This window comes from Podarcis erhardii, assembly GCF_964252035.2.
Source record: "Podarcis erhardii genome assembly, chromosome: 4".
Lineage (NCBI taxonomy): Eukaryota > Metazoa > Chordata > Lepidosauria > Squamata > Lacertidae > Podarcis > Podarcis erhardii.
Genome location: NC_138508.1, coordinates 25,360,325 through 25,376,769, shown reverse-complemented (window position 1 = coordinate 25,376,769; position 16,445 = coordinate 25,360,325). Strand labels below are relative to the sequence as shown.

Below are 16,445 nucleotides of genomic sequence, written 5' to 3'. Positions count from 1 at the left end.
AATGAGGCATAACACTGATAATACTGTGTACCTACTACATTCAGCAAATGTAGGTTTAAGACCTTTGCCTACCACACAGATAGAAGCCTGTAATCAAAATTGGACTCCCACATCTTGCTCTTAAAGCTGTTGGGTAAGTGTCAGGTTTAATACAGGTAATTTTTCAGCAATGGCATTTATTTTTCATGCACTTGGAATGCGTTTCCTTATCACTATCCATATAGACCCACTCCATCTGCATTGTGACCTGACAGTAAAGTTTGTTTTAATGCATAGGAAGGTGAATGAAAGGATCAGCGTCTTAAAAAAAAAAAAAAAGCGCAGTGGAGATATCACTTTTCACATTATTTTATTTGCAAGTAACTCAAGCACATCATTTCTGTGTTTCTATTGTTCGGGGGGAAATGTGATTTCTATCTGATGGCTTTTCACAACATTTCTACCTCACATGGGAAGCCATTGTTGGCTTTCTGATCAAAGTGCCATGATGTTTTTACAAGAGATGACTGATGAGCTGTACAGACATAGATCATTGTCAAAGGCAGGGGGGAAATGATGGTAAATGCTTTTATCATTTTCCAAGTTCTTGTTAGAAAGGCTTTCCATTGATCAGCAGAGTAGCTAGAGAAAGCAGGAGTGATTACATTTGATTAGGCTACTTCAGATATAGTTACCTGTGTAATTTACGTTCCTTAAAATTGGGGCGGGGGTTCATTCATAAAGCTTAATGGTGTTTACCTGTGATTAGTAGGTGAGTTATTCCCCCCCCCAAAGAAAAAAGCAGGAACAAAACTTTTATTATTTATTCTCTCACTTCCCAGAGTGATTGGTTGTTGCTTTGCAACACTTAGCTCAAGGCTGGTGTGCTTTGTTTCCTCCCTTCAGAATCCACTTTTTAAACTAAGCCACATGGCAAGTTGCTTCTGTGTATTGAGTGTGGTTCCCCCTCCCTTGCTCTCCATACTGTTTCTGTTTTCCTTTTTAACCATTTACAGTAGCAAATAGCTTGATCTGCATGCTTAACATCTGCACACCAGTGGTATATACTATCTGTCAAACTAGCTTCAAGTTGGTTAGAGTCTTCATAGTGGGACCTTAGTACATTTGCTTGCTGAGTTCAGGGCCAGGCCTAGCTGAATTGATAAGAGATTATTGATACTGTTTTGAACCTTCTAGAGTTATTGTTCCAGCTTTTGGTTAGAATTAACTAGCGCAACGGACATTCTCCTCTGAAGTCTCTGAATACTTATTTTTAAATACTGCACTTCTGTGCAGATTTTGGCTTCCTCCTTGTTAGTATTATTCAAACAGTACAAAAGGATTTGAAAACTTTCTTTATGAATTAGCTGTTTTCTGCACTTCCGCAACAGCTGCAGCAGAGGCGTGCCAGAAAAGTAGCTGGGGCTTTAAAATAATTTTTTAGAACACGTCTTTCCGTTCCGTAAGCCTGCCAGGCAGCTTACAACAGTGGACTGGTTAAATCCAGACTTCTAAACCATCAAAAAAGCAAATAAAGTAGAATGTAATTTATTATATTGACAGAGAAGATAGCATGGAAAAACAAAAGAAATCATCACCACCCCAAACCCAGCTAAAGGCCATTAGCTGAAAGCTGGCCTTATAGGCTTCATGGGAGATAGTATTCCATAGACAAGGTGCCATGACCAAAAAGGCCTTGCTCCTAATTGGTACAAATCCCCCAAAGGAAGGTTTTGGGCTACCTAAAAATGTTATGTACTGCAGTGTTCATATGAGGGAAGACATTGTATTCATTCTATTCAATATACCTGTTCCCACTGTCTGTGCTAACTTTATTAAAATGATGATTTAGTGAAAATCCAGCTCTAATTTATCTTTTCATAGTCTCTTAGTTAGGGTCTGTTTGTATATTATTTTCCCTAGGGGATTCTTTCCAGGTTTACATTCTCCTTTCCTTCCCTCAGCTCACCCAATAAATATCTCCCTTATTGTTGCTTTAAGTAGGAATTAAAGTAAGTTGGTTCCAAATTCCTGATGGAAGAATCAACACACGCACTTGAAAGGCTTCAGATACTGCCAAGCAAACCATATTCTGTAGCTGATAATTGTCTTGGTGATTTAAAATGTGTATTTTTTATTTTAAAAAATTGTCCCAAACTTTTGTAAACTTTGGCTTTCAACAATGTGTGTCTTTTGGGGTGGGGTGTAGTTTTCAGGTGTGACTCTTTTTGGAAGTGGAGTTAGAAGCACTAGATTGGATCCAGGCTCAGTTATTTGAACTTTGACCCTGTTGAAATCATTGGTTTGTATCCTGACTAATCCTCTCCAGATGGGTTGGCTCCTTCTTTTCTCAAAGGGTACTGGGGTTGAGCAGAGGATCTCAGGGATGACACAACATTTTTGGCTGATCTCCCAAACCCTCTGCTCTGCTCATATGGTACTCCAGATTGTCTCTCCCACACGCCAGAGCAATATTTTCAAGGGGGTACAGAGGGAAGGGGATTTCGGCAAAAGTCATCTCCTACCCTTATCCTTCTAGACTATGGGCGGTTGCATCTTCAGGCAGACCAGACCCTAATCTCCATCACCCCATGCAGGCCAACTTTAACCAGTGGGTGGGACCACCCACCTGTCAATCACCTGATGTCATTGTGACATCAAGTGACTGAAACCCCAAAGAAGTCACTGTAACTGCCAGTCAGCTGATTGGTGGTTACAAGAAGCCCCTTTGATGCCTCTGCAAGTTGGTGCATGGGCAAGAGATTCCCCACCCCTGCTGTGGATCTTAAAAATATGTTCAAAGATCTAGCAGCAAACTTGCAAAAATAGTTAGCCACTTACAACTGGCAGAGTTTTAATTCCAGTGACAAAAGTGACATATTTTAGGTGACATTATTCTTATTTTCTCTTTATTTATGGGGACGAGGAAAGGCAAAGATTTTGATCAGTTTTCCTACAGATAAGGTCTTCCTTCTCTTCTCCTGCCCCACCTTAGTATCATAGAGAAATAAATAAGATTTCCCCCACCCAATGAATATTTGGATCCCTTCAGTTGTCAAGGAAAAAAACAACTATCTGACTTTTAGAAGACATCTGAAGGCAGCACTGTTTAGAAAAGTTTTTAATGTCTGATGTTTTATTGCTTTATTATTATTATTATTATTATTATTATTATTATTATTATTATTGTCATCATCATCATTAATTCTGTTGGGAGCTGCCCAGAGTGGCTGGGGAAACTGAACCAGATGGGCGGGGTATAGATAATGATGATGATGATGATTATTATTATTATTTACTGTTACATAAAGTTATTTTTTGTAACGTTCTCAAATACTTGTGAACTACTTTATATCAAAATAAAGGATTTCTGAGGCAGAGCACTTGGGTAATAATTGTTAACTGTTATTTGTGCCTAATCAATCATTATTCCTTTTAAAGACTATTGGAGCACCTTTCGTTCCCCTATTCTGTTTGTTTATAGCTTTCCTCAAATACTCTCAATTTTAAAGCTATGTGAGTCTTTTTGTTGTTCCATTTACTGTCTAGTTGGCTGCTACAAGTTTTATGCCACTTCCATGTTTAAATATCCTTTCCCACTCAGGTAAGAGTTATGCATATGTGTAGCAGCAATTTTGTTGCAGCACACAGCTTGCTGCTACAACATTCATAAACGTACATAGATTCAGAGTGCTCCCTACTGGTAGAACTGCTGAAAGACAACATTACAAAATTGGAAAGGTTGAAACTACATTATGTACTGAAAGTATATCTTTATCTCACAATGAGCAATTTAAATCATCTCATCTTACTGAGTTATGGAAGTTCCTGCTATTGAGACCTGGAAGCCAACAATTTGTGTGTTGTGTTTTCTATCTGATTAGTTTTTGGAAAATTAAGGTGAGACATTTTCACTGCATAATAGCTGTGAGAGAAAACAGTGAACCTCAAGGCGATCTTGCTTATGTGCAGTGTTTGAGTTCCTTATAAATGTGAAAGCATTATCTTTACTATAAGAAATGTTTCGTATTCTCTGCTTATGAAAGGAATTAAGTTGCAACTATTGTTTGTTAGATTTATGCAGGATTTACAAACAGAGGTGCAAGAGATGGAATTCATCCAATTTTCCAAAGGTCTAGCCTTCATGACAAAAGAGGATTTTGTAGAGTGGTTGCTGTATTTTACTGAGCAAGAGAACAATGAAATTTACTGGCAAAATGTGAAGGAAAGAATCCAAGCAGGAGAGGTGCGTATGGAGTTTCTAAACCCAAATGGCTTTTTTCTGGTGTAATTGAATACCATTCTTCCTAAATGTAAAGTATAGCAAAGGCATTCATTTTTACTTGTTTTGTTGTTCCAATCTTTACCATCTTTACTTCTTCATTTTTATTACAGTTATATGTTTCTCCAAGGAGTTCAATGGTGTTGATGCTTCTCAGTCTCCCCATTTTATCCTCGCAAAAACCCTGGGATGTAGGCTAGGTTTAGAGACAGTGACTGGCCCAAGGTCACCCAGTGAGCTTCATGGCTATGTAGAGTCTCGATCCCTGGTCTCCCAAGTCTTAGTCCAGCACTCTATCCATTACACCACAACTTTATAATAATATTAAATGCCTTAAGAAAATGCTTAGTTTTGAATCACTCACCTAAAAATAAATTAAGTAGGTCTATTTGGTATTTCAGAGTATCAGTTTGGAGGAATTTAAGACTTTCTGCCAGTTTACAAACCGCCTAGAAGATTTTTCAATTGCCTTGAAAATGTTCACGGTAGCCAGCCGCCCTGTTAAACGAGGTAAGGATAATTTTGCACATCAGAATGTTAAGCAAGAAAATACACTTTGCAAGTGACTTCTGAAAATGTGTGCTATAAACCTGTGTCATGTGGTGTTTTCTCCTTTTATAAAAGGATTCTGAGTTCCTCTCAGTTCCTTGCTACTTGTTTTGGACAACCAGTTGAAGATTACGGATCACTATTTACTGGTGGTTGGGAGAAGCGGCAGTAGGAATTTCCCCTGGCATTTACTCCTCCTTTGTCAGCTGGGAGACGCTACAGCTGATCACCAGCCATGACTGCTGCCTGCACTTGGAACTGAAAGATGGCAGCTTGCTGTCTTCTTCCATTCTTCAAGACAAGAAGTAGTGATTAGATCCCATTAAGAAGCTGAAAAATTAATATTAAGGACTTAGCATGCAATGTTTTGATAGTTTATTTCATCACACAATTCAAATTACGTTTTTGCACTCAGAAGGAATAGTTTATTTGTTAAATTTATAGATCTTTCCACTATTCAGTTCCGTAAACTGATCTATAATCTCCCTAGTTATTTTACGTTTTAATGGTAATGTATGGCATGTTGTGCTTTTATTAGCCGAGTTCAAGAGAGCTGTGAAAGCTGTTACAGGACAGGAACTCTCTGAAAATGTTTTGGACACCGTCTTCAAGATCTTTGATTTGGATGGAGACAATTGCCTCAGCCATGCAGAATTCCTTGGAGTCCTAAAAAACAGGATGCATCGAGGCTTAAGGGTAATGAAGCCTTATTCCTAAAATAGAATGTTTAATGGAGTAACTGTTTTTAATCAGTCAAGGTGCCAGCATATAGACCATATAATCCTAGTGGGAGCAGTTTGTGAAAGTAGGTAATTGTCGAAATTTTACAGGGCTACTGCTTTTAAGGTGGAATTAAAAACAAAGAGTTTTCTTATTAAGATGAACTTTTTATGGAACAGTTAGCTAGCCTATTAAGTTGTTTGCTTCTGATGTATGCTCATTAGACTTCACTGAACATCCAGTCGATAAAGGGAGGCACAAACCATCGATCTCCATACCAACATATAACACACATCTACCAGATTAACCACTATCATTCACTGCTAGCACAAGCAGAGTGAGAAAGTGCTCCATGCCAGAGACTCTAGCAAGCCAAAAGCTTAGATTAGTAACACCCAGATGGCTCAACAATAAGGTGTGACAGACCCCACAGGAGAAGACCAAAATATGCCCATCTGCTTTGTGAGGAGAACTTTTTCCTGGCTTCAGAGAGGTCTCTCTCTTAGACCCTAAAATTTAAACCCACACATACAGTGAAAACCTATCAAGTGAACTGATAACCAGATTGAAATATACCCAGCATAACACTTGATGCAGAATAACTAAGTTGTTGTTGTTGTTAAATTTGTATACACAGTGGTACCTCTGGATACGAACAGGATCCATTCCAGAGCCCCGTTCGCATCCAGAAGCAAGCGCAACCCACATCTGCGTGGGTCGCGATTCGCCGCTTCCACGCATGTGCGTAATGTCATTTTGACCGTCTGCACATGCGCGAGTGGGGAAACCCGGAGGTAACGCATCCCGTTACTTCCAGGGAGCACAACCCGAAAGCGCTCAACCTGAAGATTATCCGAGGGAGATTATCTGAGGTATGACTATACTGCCCTTCATCTGTAGATCTCAGGGCAGTTCACAACATAAAAATGCAAGATAAAAAGGACAGACTATCCCCAGAACAGGGGATGAGAGAAAGTTTCATTGTACAAGTGCAAATATTTACACTGATAGGATGAGTTAGCTGGCTACTGTCCTTTAATAATTGTGTTAGGGATTTTATCCCCAACTCCATGGAAGTTAGCAGCCAGGTTTCTAATGGCCATAATGGATCAAGGTTAATGGGGCAAGTCTAAATAACTTAATTCATCATATTCAATCGTCTGTTTATTTGCTGTCCTTTATATACTGCTTCTGTGAGTGTACTCAAAGTGTGATGCAAATGAAAAAGGGGATAGGGGAGGAACACAAAAATAAGCAGATGAAGTACTCTTGTTCCTAGCTGCTCATAATGACTGGCTGGAATGGCCACTCCAGAGACAGCTCTTGGTGGGGAAGGACCAAATGTCATTGGGTTTCATCGAAGCCATTGCCTTGCCCCTCTATCGGGTATAGCCAGCTAAAAAAAAATGAAACTTAAATGCAGTGTGGTAATTAATGTTTTTTTTTTATTAAAAACAAAAACAGGTGCCTCAACAGCAAGGAGTTCCAGGTTACTGGAAATGTGTGAAAAGGGAGAGCATTAAAGGAGCAAAAGAAGTCTGGAAACAAACTGGGAAAAGTCCCTTCTAGAAAAAAAGAACATCATTTTACAACTATAAATGTCTGGGTTTGCTTTTGGTGTATGTTTGTTTACATAATGGCTATATTTGATAGAATAGAATATCTTTATACAATTGAGTGTTGAACAAATTTATTTTCTCATTATAATTCTACAGTATTTATCAGTATAATCACCATTGATGGGGGACTATTACAATTTCCAGATTTCATAAGGTGTTTTAATTTCCAGTAGTACTGAAGTTCTAAAAAATGGATACTATCAAAATCCCTGAATTGATCAGTCTGCCTGGAATTTAGTAGAAATTTCTCATTTTGCATATGTTTCATAAGAAAAGCGCATCCTGTTAACAGGGCTGAAAGACCTAAAAGGATATCCTGTGACCAGAAAGAAGAAAAGCCTGAAACCTACAACTCCAGAATGAATTTTATAAAGCAACAATCATTTTAAAACTACAATCCTCAGCTGCCTCACAGATTTCACTAGTTCTGAACAATTACCAGACTGAAACTTTGTATATTCCTGTATATTTTTCTTCTAATTTATACAAATATATTTTTGACTGTTCTGTTTGCAGTATGCTTTGCATCTCTCACTCCAGCCTGGAAATAGGAACATGTTTACATAAACTGGAAGATTGTAAATGGTGTGAATTTGTATAGACAAAAAGTTGCATGTAGTCAAGAAATGGGTGGAAAATAAAGTGTCTTTTGGTAGATATAAATGAAATAGCTTTTGGCCATCCTTGATGCTGAGCTTGGCAATTACCTTTTCTCTGTGGGCTTGCTATGACCGTAGTGGTTCAGCTTTGCAGAGCAATGAGCGTCTTGATTGTTTCAGGAGAAAAGAGATTGAAATTGGGAGGGGGACTTAACTAGACCTCTAACTTTAGTATAAATAGAAATGGGAGGGAAGTTAACTTGAATACAAATGAGAAGCTGTGCAATGCCAATCTGTAATTTAGACACCAGCAGCCTCTGAGCCAAATTCAATCTGCTGGGGACAGGGCTGTTGCCATGTTTGAGGCAAGGATCTCTCTAACCCCCACCACCATGGTCTCTCCCCCTCGCCTGGAAATGAAGGTGGGGATGGCTATAGCCACTTCATTCGCTGCTTTGAGCACCCGGCTGATCACAGCTTCCCCATCCCTCCTGCTGCCTTCCCTGGTAGTGTGGCCTGATGGTGGGTGGTGATAGAGAGCAGCACTGAGCCCGCCACTGAGCAGAGAAGTGCTGTTTCTGTTGATTACTTCTGTTACACAGTTTTAAAAACCAATAAAGCATATATATACAAAAAGAAGAAGTGCTGGGTGAAGGAGCCGCCAGCATCTTCATTGATCCAGAAGGGCAAGGCATTCTGGTGCAGTAAAGACGGCAGCAGCTGCAGCCACTGTTCTCTGCTGAGCACTGGGCCAGAGCGAAAGTGAAGAAAAGAGAGATGACAGCCCCTGCCCCAGCGGTTCTTCTGAGACCCTTGGACCCAAGCAGTAGCTCCATCATTCCCAGCCCAGTTGATCAGTATCAGACAGCCCCAAAAGCAAGTGGTATATTGTAGTCGTGGCAACAGGACTTGCTGGCAGTCAGAGTCCTAGCCTCTTATGCTATCCTTGTAATGGCCTTCATGTAAAACTACTGTGTTGAAAGTAAAAGGCAGCGTTTCTGTGCTGGAGAGGAGAGGGCTAGAAATTCTGGATGGGTGGGTGCATGCATGCGCTTGCGTATACATCTGCATGTTTTGTGCGAGGGTATATGCATGAGTGGGAGAGAGTGCTGTGTGATTATGTCTTGGGTGAATGCATGCCTAGACTGACCATATCCAACGCTGGCATGTGGTCTTCAGGCTACAAAAGCTTGGCCACCCCTGTAATAAATTGAGCAAACATAATTGTGTCTGTTATTTGCTATCGTACTTTCCTAGTGGAAATGATTGACACGGTGCTGTGTATATTTATGGCACAGTAATTTATTCACCTGGGGGGGAGGGAGAGGAAATGCCTGAATGGCCGCTATCATTGACTCTGCTGCCACCCATTATGTCTCTGCTTCAATGTACAATAACTCCCTGCCACCCCAAATCCTCTATTAGCAGTTCACTCCAGATTCTTTTGAGCTATGCAGCCTTGGAATAGTGATTATTATCATCTGCTGCACCCATATAGCACAGTCCACATGCCTAATTAAGATAATTAGACTCCAGCCTGTTCTTCCGTGTGGTTCGTTAAGAAAAGCTCATGGTTCACAAAGTCCTGTTGCCTGTTTTCTCCGGAAATGATTCAAAAATTCAGTGCGTTGGGTGGTCACATGTCCTGTTTCATAGAGAAGATGTCAAGTCCAGTTCATAGATAAAGAACCATAAGAAAGGAGAGCAGATGCTTTGAAGTTGCCCATCAACCATTAGGGCAATTAGGACAGTTCCTCTGGGCAGCAGATGGAGCAGCCACACAGGTCACCTGGTCACAGCCTTTCCCCAATACAACATTTCTGTTCAAATTATAATCATTATTGATATGTTTGCACCAACACCTGTAAATTAGCATATGCAGAAATCTGCATCTTTCTTTTGTCCCCACACCCTTCTTTTTGTAATTTTCTTTATGCATCAGTGGCTATCCTTGGGGCATACCTGTTTTTAAGCATGTCTGCATCTTTGTTTGGGAAATAAAATACTACCACTCTCCCACAAGGTGGAGCCCTAGGTTTTCTAATAGTCCCTCTCCAGAGTCAACATTCAGAGACTAATTTGATGGTTTCTAAAATGGGAGAGAAAATGTCCGTGTTTAATATGCTCATAGAATTATAGAGTTTGAAGGGACCCCAACTCTAGTCCAACCCCCTGAATGCAGGAATCTCAGCTAAATCATACATGACAGATGACTGACTATCCAACCTCTGCTTGAAAACCTCCAAGAATATCTAAATTTAGCCTGTGGGTGCAATCCAGAGAAAGCTAGGCCTTGAGCAAGGGCATTTAAGCATGCTTTCAAAATGCATAATTTATTTCAATGCTCTTGATAAATTTATGATAAATGCTCTTTATCATACCTCGTGGCTTTTTTATGTTCTAATGTATAATGCAGTTCTCATCCAGTGTTGTGGCTTTTTGGCACTGCAGCAGCATATTAATAAAAGTTTATATATGTTAAAGTCATTAAGTAATAAGGGTCAAGACACTGTAAATATAAGATCTTTTGAAAGAGCTTTGAAAATATATATACTTGGCTGTAGATCAGTGATAGAGAACCTCTGGTTTGTGACTTAATTAAGAGCCCACAAGATTCCTAATTTGGTTTATGAGGCCATCTTCCTCAACCATACCCACCAGGCCCACACCTGTGTCATCATATGGCAGGTATGGGGCAAGTAAAGACACAGTAGCAAAGAGCAAACAGGAGCTTAAAGTCTCAACAGTTTCTTGACAAGCAGGGCTCACTGGCCAGTGCTGACTGCAAGTCCCTTGAAGTCCATTGGCAAGTACAAACCGGATTAAAGCTGCCCCTGCAAACCAACATTTCCCCAATGTAGGCCAGCTTTACAGACAGATTTGCTGGTCTGCAGAGGAAAAAGGTCAGCTTGAAGAAACAGTTTGAATCCAAACAATACTGACAAACAGGCAAACCAGGTCTTGTTGTCAGTACCAGTCAGCTGACAAGCAAGTACCACCTGACATCATAATGTCAAGTGATTAACAGGTGTGTGTGGCCCTGGCCACTTTTTTAAAAATGGCCCATGCAGGGGAGGCTAGTTATTGACCTGACCCTTAGGCTGAAGAAGGCTTTCCAGACTGTCATAAACTCCAATCTTCAAAGAGGTCATTTTGCCACTATTGGAGAGCTGCTGCTAAACCTTGGACAGTTGCTTCCAAATAGTGTAAATGGTGTTGCTTGGTATAAGGAACTTCTGTATTCGTAAGGGATTTCTGGGGCCAGAACTCAAGACTAAAGAGCAATCTGGGGCAGAGGGAAAATCAGAAGACAGACTAGAATCACAAGGCGCATCCGTGCTCCAGTAGACCTTATTACACAAACAAAGCTGCACTGAGACAGGAAGCCCTCCTATACTTACTGCCCAGGAGCCTGGGTTGGGTCAGTTGGGTAAGTTTTTAACTAAGGCCTGTAATGACGCAGAGCTCACCTGAGGCAATGATCAGCACTGGAGCAGTGGTGAACAGTTTCTGACCATATTAACAATGATCAAGATCTGGGTGTTTACCCAAAAATAATAGAGCTGGTCATTTAAACTGGTTTTGTTTAAACTCAAAGAGTTTAAACAAAAATATGTTTTTATAAAGTTTGTTAATTGCTTTGGTGACTCATTAATTTCATTTGTATTTTTGTATTTATATTGTATTATATTGGTTTGGTTACACTGGAAACTGCTTTATTTGCTTGGAAAAAGTAGGGTAGAGTGCTTTAAATAAATAAGTCAGAGACCCAGAGAGATGAAATGCTGTTCTTGCTGTTATAGCCATGAGCACATAAGAACTGCAGGAGCTATGAGCTTATTTAGCTGTCAAAAATATGCTTCTGCATACACAGCAAACTCCTCTAGAAGCAACCTGGTTTTCCTCACACAAGGTATCTGCTCAAAGTTCTCCTTGCACAAAATAAATAGCTGTCGTGTATGCAGAGGAGGAACTTTGGACTCTGGCCAAATACAAGTGCATTTCACTAGATAAGCTCATATTGATTCTAGTGAGTAGCACAGAAAACCAATGAAGTGAAGTTGATAGGGTCTATCACCTGGGACTTCAGTATGTGGGTCAAAATCCTCACTGAATGCAGAAGTACTGGAACGGAATATGTACAGGACAGAATACTACATTTCGTTCCAGTATGAGCTCAACCTTGGCACGCTTTTTCAAGTGGAACATGGGAAATGTTAACACCACCGGGGAACCCATTAGTGTATCTGCCTTGAGTTTTTGAAATACAGGAACAAGTTGGTGTGCATGTTCAAGATGGCGGTGTGTGCTTCAAGTTTGAACATCAATACTTCTGTTGAAAGACACACAAGAAACACACACACACAACCACCGGCAGTGTGATATCTGCCATGAAGACTGAGACATTGAATTAAAACAGGTGTACATATTCAGTAAACAGGTCCAGTAAATAGGTTCCACTCTTGAAAATAGGAACACACTAAGTTTATCGAGTGAGGGATGAAACTGGAATTTCCCAGCCTTCCAAGGGAAATACAACTTTGATGGACAAAGCAATAGTTAATTCGAACATGGGAAGCTGCCCTATAGTGAGTCATTACACTGACTGGCTGCGCCTCTCCAGGGCTTGAGACATTCCCAGCCTACCTGGAGATGCTAGGATTGAACCTGGGACCTTCTGCATGCAAGGTGGATAATCTACCCCTTAAATGCTTTATACTGTTCCACATTAAAATCATCTAGTCGAAAAAGTTTTATTACCATTTTCAATTCTATATTTTGTTCCTATGTCTACTTATGAATGCGGCAAGTTTGTTGATACATGTAGTACAGGGAAGCCAATGTATCAAGCAAGTTCTGTATTTCTGTCCTAGCAGGATTGATATCAGCCAGGTAAAAGGATTTATAAAAATTGTGTCTAAATGCTTTTTGGCATTACAAGAATCTGCCCCTCTAGCATCATGCATCAGAGTAATATTCTTGGACTTCTGCTGTTTCAAGCAGAAATCTGGGAGTTTACTGGCCCGTTTGCTTTCCTAGTGCTTAATTTTATTATAAATCTGGTGTTGCAAACCTGGTTCTACATTATATCCAAAGAGTTTCCAAAATAAATAGTTCAGATTCGTTGTCTTTTCATTTATACGAGGTGTGAATAATGATTCTCTCTCCAAAAAAAAGCCTTAAATGCATCCCAAATAATTTGTAGAGATCCCTTACATCTGCTCTCAGATATCTAATCTGCATTAAAGCTGTGTTAAGCACGAGAGAGGCCTCTTTTTCTCGAGACTGCAATAGTAACCTTTAATACGACAGGCCAATAGTTTGTAAAATTAAGAGGACCAATTCCAACAGTTATTGTGAATTGTAAAAATTGATTAGGCACTAAAAAAATAGTGTGGCCTAAAATGTCTGTGGAGTAATAGAGAATAAATATTTGGTCACATTCTGTTGGATGGTGCCTATTCCAAAGGCCCATGAGATCCAAAATTGCTTTAGCTGCACCCCCCAGCACCAAATAAGCGGCATATTTCTATCTAAGATAGTGTTGTATATGGGCAAACTGCTGCTGTGCTATAAACTTGAATATACCTACCCACCTCAGCTAAAAAGAAAGGGCTGTGTGTGTGCGCGTGTGCAAAGCAGTTGTAGGGAACATTTTAAGCCTGAGGGCCACATTGCCTCATGAGCAACCTTGTGGGAGCCACATGCCAGTAGCGGGCAAAGCAATATGATATTGGGGGTCATGCGAGGCATAAGTCAAAACATCTGGAGGGCCCCAGCTGTTAAAAGCCATTGGTCTTCAACTGGTAGGTCAGGACCTGCTATCGGGCCACAGCCTGATCCAAGGTAGGTCACAACAGGAGTGCTTCCACCATATAATATATGGTAAAAGATCAAGAAAGGGGTCCCCAAACACATGTTTGGGTTAAAGATGGGACCCTGGGTCTGAAAAGGTTGAAGACAACTGCTCTAAGGCAATGGTTCTCACATTTATTTTATATCAGACTGGAAAGTGTAGGGGGTCTTAACAGAATACTTAATAAACTATTTCTGGTCTACAAGTCAAAGCACATACCTAACTCTTATTTTAGTAACATAATCTTGCCTTTCTGATGTTGTAAGAGGAGCATTTGACTCAGTACCTCATAACTGGCTATGGACCAGACCGGTCTGCTAGGGTACCAATATTAAGCTTTTGAACTGCATGAGGAATTTGTATACCGACATGACCTTGAAAGCTAAGATAGGAGCCAATCGTCAACTATCAGCTAAGACTCCAGTCCCAAAGGTAGTCCAGCAAAGATGTATTTTGGTCCCTTTACTGCTTAATTTATATTTTGAACAGGGCTGCAGCTTCTTTGAAGATGAGACCACTTCTTTCCACTAAGGTTGGCCAAGGTGTTGTGCCATCTTATGATACACAGAGGATGCTATTCTAATTTCTGATATGCAAATGGTGTGTGTACACTACCAGGTGATTGTTTTTTATTACATTATTCACTTGAGTACATTTTTGTACTCAAGTGCCTCAAAGCAATTTACACCGTAAAAATAAAATAATAAAGACTTGAAAGTCAGATAAAAACGGCAGCGAGGATGAAAATACCCATCCAACAATATATTTTAAAGGAAGAAGTCCTATCCACCTCACATCAAGGCTGAATACAACAAAGGCCACTGAGTTATCCTTGCAACTAAAAAATATAAACCTGGAGGTACAAAAATGTTTTTGCCTTGTGCCAAAAATCAGGCTGTTATGGCACCAGGCATGTTTCCCTGGGGAGAGCATTCCACAAATGTGTAACCACTACTGAAAAGGCCCATTCTCCTGTCGTCAAACTCTGCAACTCTGTCTTATTTCTAGGGCGAATATTTTTAGCAGAAGTGAAGACTCTTGCACATTTTTTTTTTTTTTTTTTTTTTGCTGCAGTGTGAAATGTATATGAAAGTACAATGGAGATGTATTCTACCATTATTGTTAAAGTTCAGAAGGGAATCGTGAGAAATTAATAGATTTACTGTTCAGTCAGAGCAAGTATGTCACACACAGAACTTGTTAAATTCATTGCAGATTTCAAAAAGCGCTTGAAATTTAATAGGCGTAGATGGGGATGTACAAGTGAATTTATGTGTGGTGTCTAACTGTAGCAAGAATAAACTAGTCTAATCCATTATGCTCATTTGTATTTTATTTCTCTCTGTAACTGTTACCTTTTAACGTGCATGAGCTTATTCTTTGAATTAATGCTCAATATGAAACTAAGTAGTAAGAAGACTTTATGGAGAATTTTAGCTGCCTGCTAAAAATACATAAAATGTAAAACCGAACTGAACTTCCAGTGTGATGGGTGTGCAAAACCCTGTGAAGCAAAGCATAAGTCTGTCAGGTTTAGCCTCACTTGATTCAGCAGTCATCCTGCTTTTGAATTTGGATGAGGGTAGCAAGCGATGAAAATTCATTAACCATAGCTAGGAGAAAAAGAAAACATTGATTTCTTTCTACCTTAGCTGGCATTGTCAAAATCAGCACAGGGTTGTGAAAATCACAGGTTCTAGGCAGGGGCCTCTTGACAATTTGGCCCTCAATCTCAAACCAATTTATTTTAGGAACACTCAAATCTCACCCTCTCCATTGCCCTCCCACTCTTGTAGGGGGACTGAGGGGCAAGCTCCATAGCGCGGAGAAGAGAACATCTGAATAGAACAGCTATGGGTTGTGTGGCATAAAGTGCCCAGGGCCAAACATGGGCACTATTGACTATTTCACGATCTTTCCATGGTACCACTTGAATGGAGCTAGTGGGTCATAGCTTGAAAAACCTTTCAGACTTCCTTGACAGGTGAATGATGAATTCTGTTCATCAGAATAGCTAGGATCTTCTATTTCAGACTCACCCACAAAATGAAATACTTGGGGTCAGGGGTGTCCACTTGAAGAAATATAGGGAGGGGAGAGAGAGCAGGTAAGCCCCACCACACATAATTGATCACATGATGCGGCTCTCGAATACTATTTGAATGGCAATGCCCATCAACTGGGGGGGGGGGAGCGGTCCCTTCAAACATTTTATTGGGGGCGGGGGCGAAGGGACCTCATTCCCTACACTTGAGGTGAAGCGTGCGCTGAAGCGCAAATTCAGGACCAGCGAGGCTCGAAATCTCTTTCCCCCCATCTTGTGATCACTAAACCAGGAGATTGTTGGGGGGTGTGGTGTGCACGAATGCCTCTTCCGACGACCCCGAAGAACGGTGGGCTTCCCTGGGCTGCGAGGAGGACTGCAGAGCCGAGGGCGGGAGCGCTTTTTCCGCGGAGCTGCCTCGCCTCGCCCCCCCCCCCCGCCCCGTGACCTTGACCAGAAGCGGAGGCGGCCTTTTTGCGCTAGGGGAGACGACAGCGGCCGAGGAGGGCAGCCGCTCTGAAGTGCAAGGAAGCCTGTTCGGGAGGCGAGCGAGGGAGGCGTCCTCCGTCCGCCTCAGGAGCCCTGCGTCTCCTTCCCTCGCCTCGCCGCGCCGCCCTCTCCCGCTTCCCTGTCAGGATTTTGTTCCGTGAGGGTAGCCAAGGCGCCTCTTCTTCTTCTTCTTCCCGCCCTCCCGAGTCGCAGCGCAGAGGAGGCCGGCCGGCCCTGCCCCCTTAGCAGGCAGGCGGGCAGGCGGGCGGGCGGGGGTGGCTGGCTGGCTGGCAAGGCGGGCCGAGGA

At 41.2% G+C, this 16,445-nt stretch overlaps 1 protein-coding gene across 1 annotated transcript in view; it reads left to right on the top strand.

Annotated features, from left to right (window-relative positions):
- Window positions 1–7,817, top strand: part of MICU2 (mitochondrial calcium uptake 2) — a 68,017-nt gene extending 60,200 nt beyond the window's left edge. The window contains exons 9-12 of the mRNA XM_081860559.1: window positions 4,054–4,225; window positions 4,663–4,771; window positions 5,349–5,506; window positions 6,995–7,817. Of these exons, the coding sequence (XP_081716685.1) occupies window positions 4,054–4,225; window positions 4,663–4,771; window positions 5,349–5,506; window positions 6,995–7,099 (544 nt within the window). The 3' untranslated portion in view covers window positions 7,100–7,817. The remainder of the gene's footprint in view (window positions 1–4,053; window positions 4,226–4,662; window positions 4,772–5,348; window positions 5,507–6,994) is intronic.
- The last annotated feature ends 8,628 nt before the right edge of the window (window positions 7,818–16,445 follow it).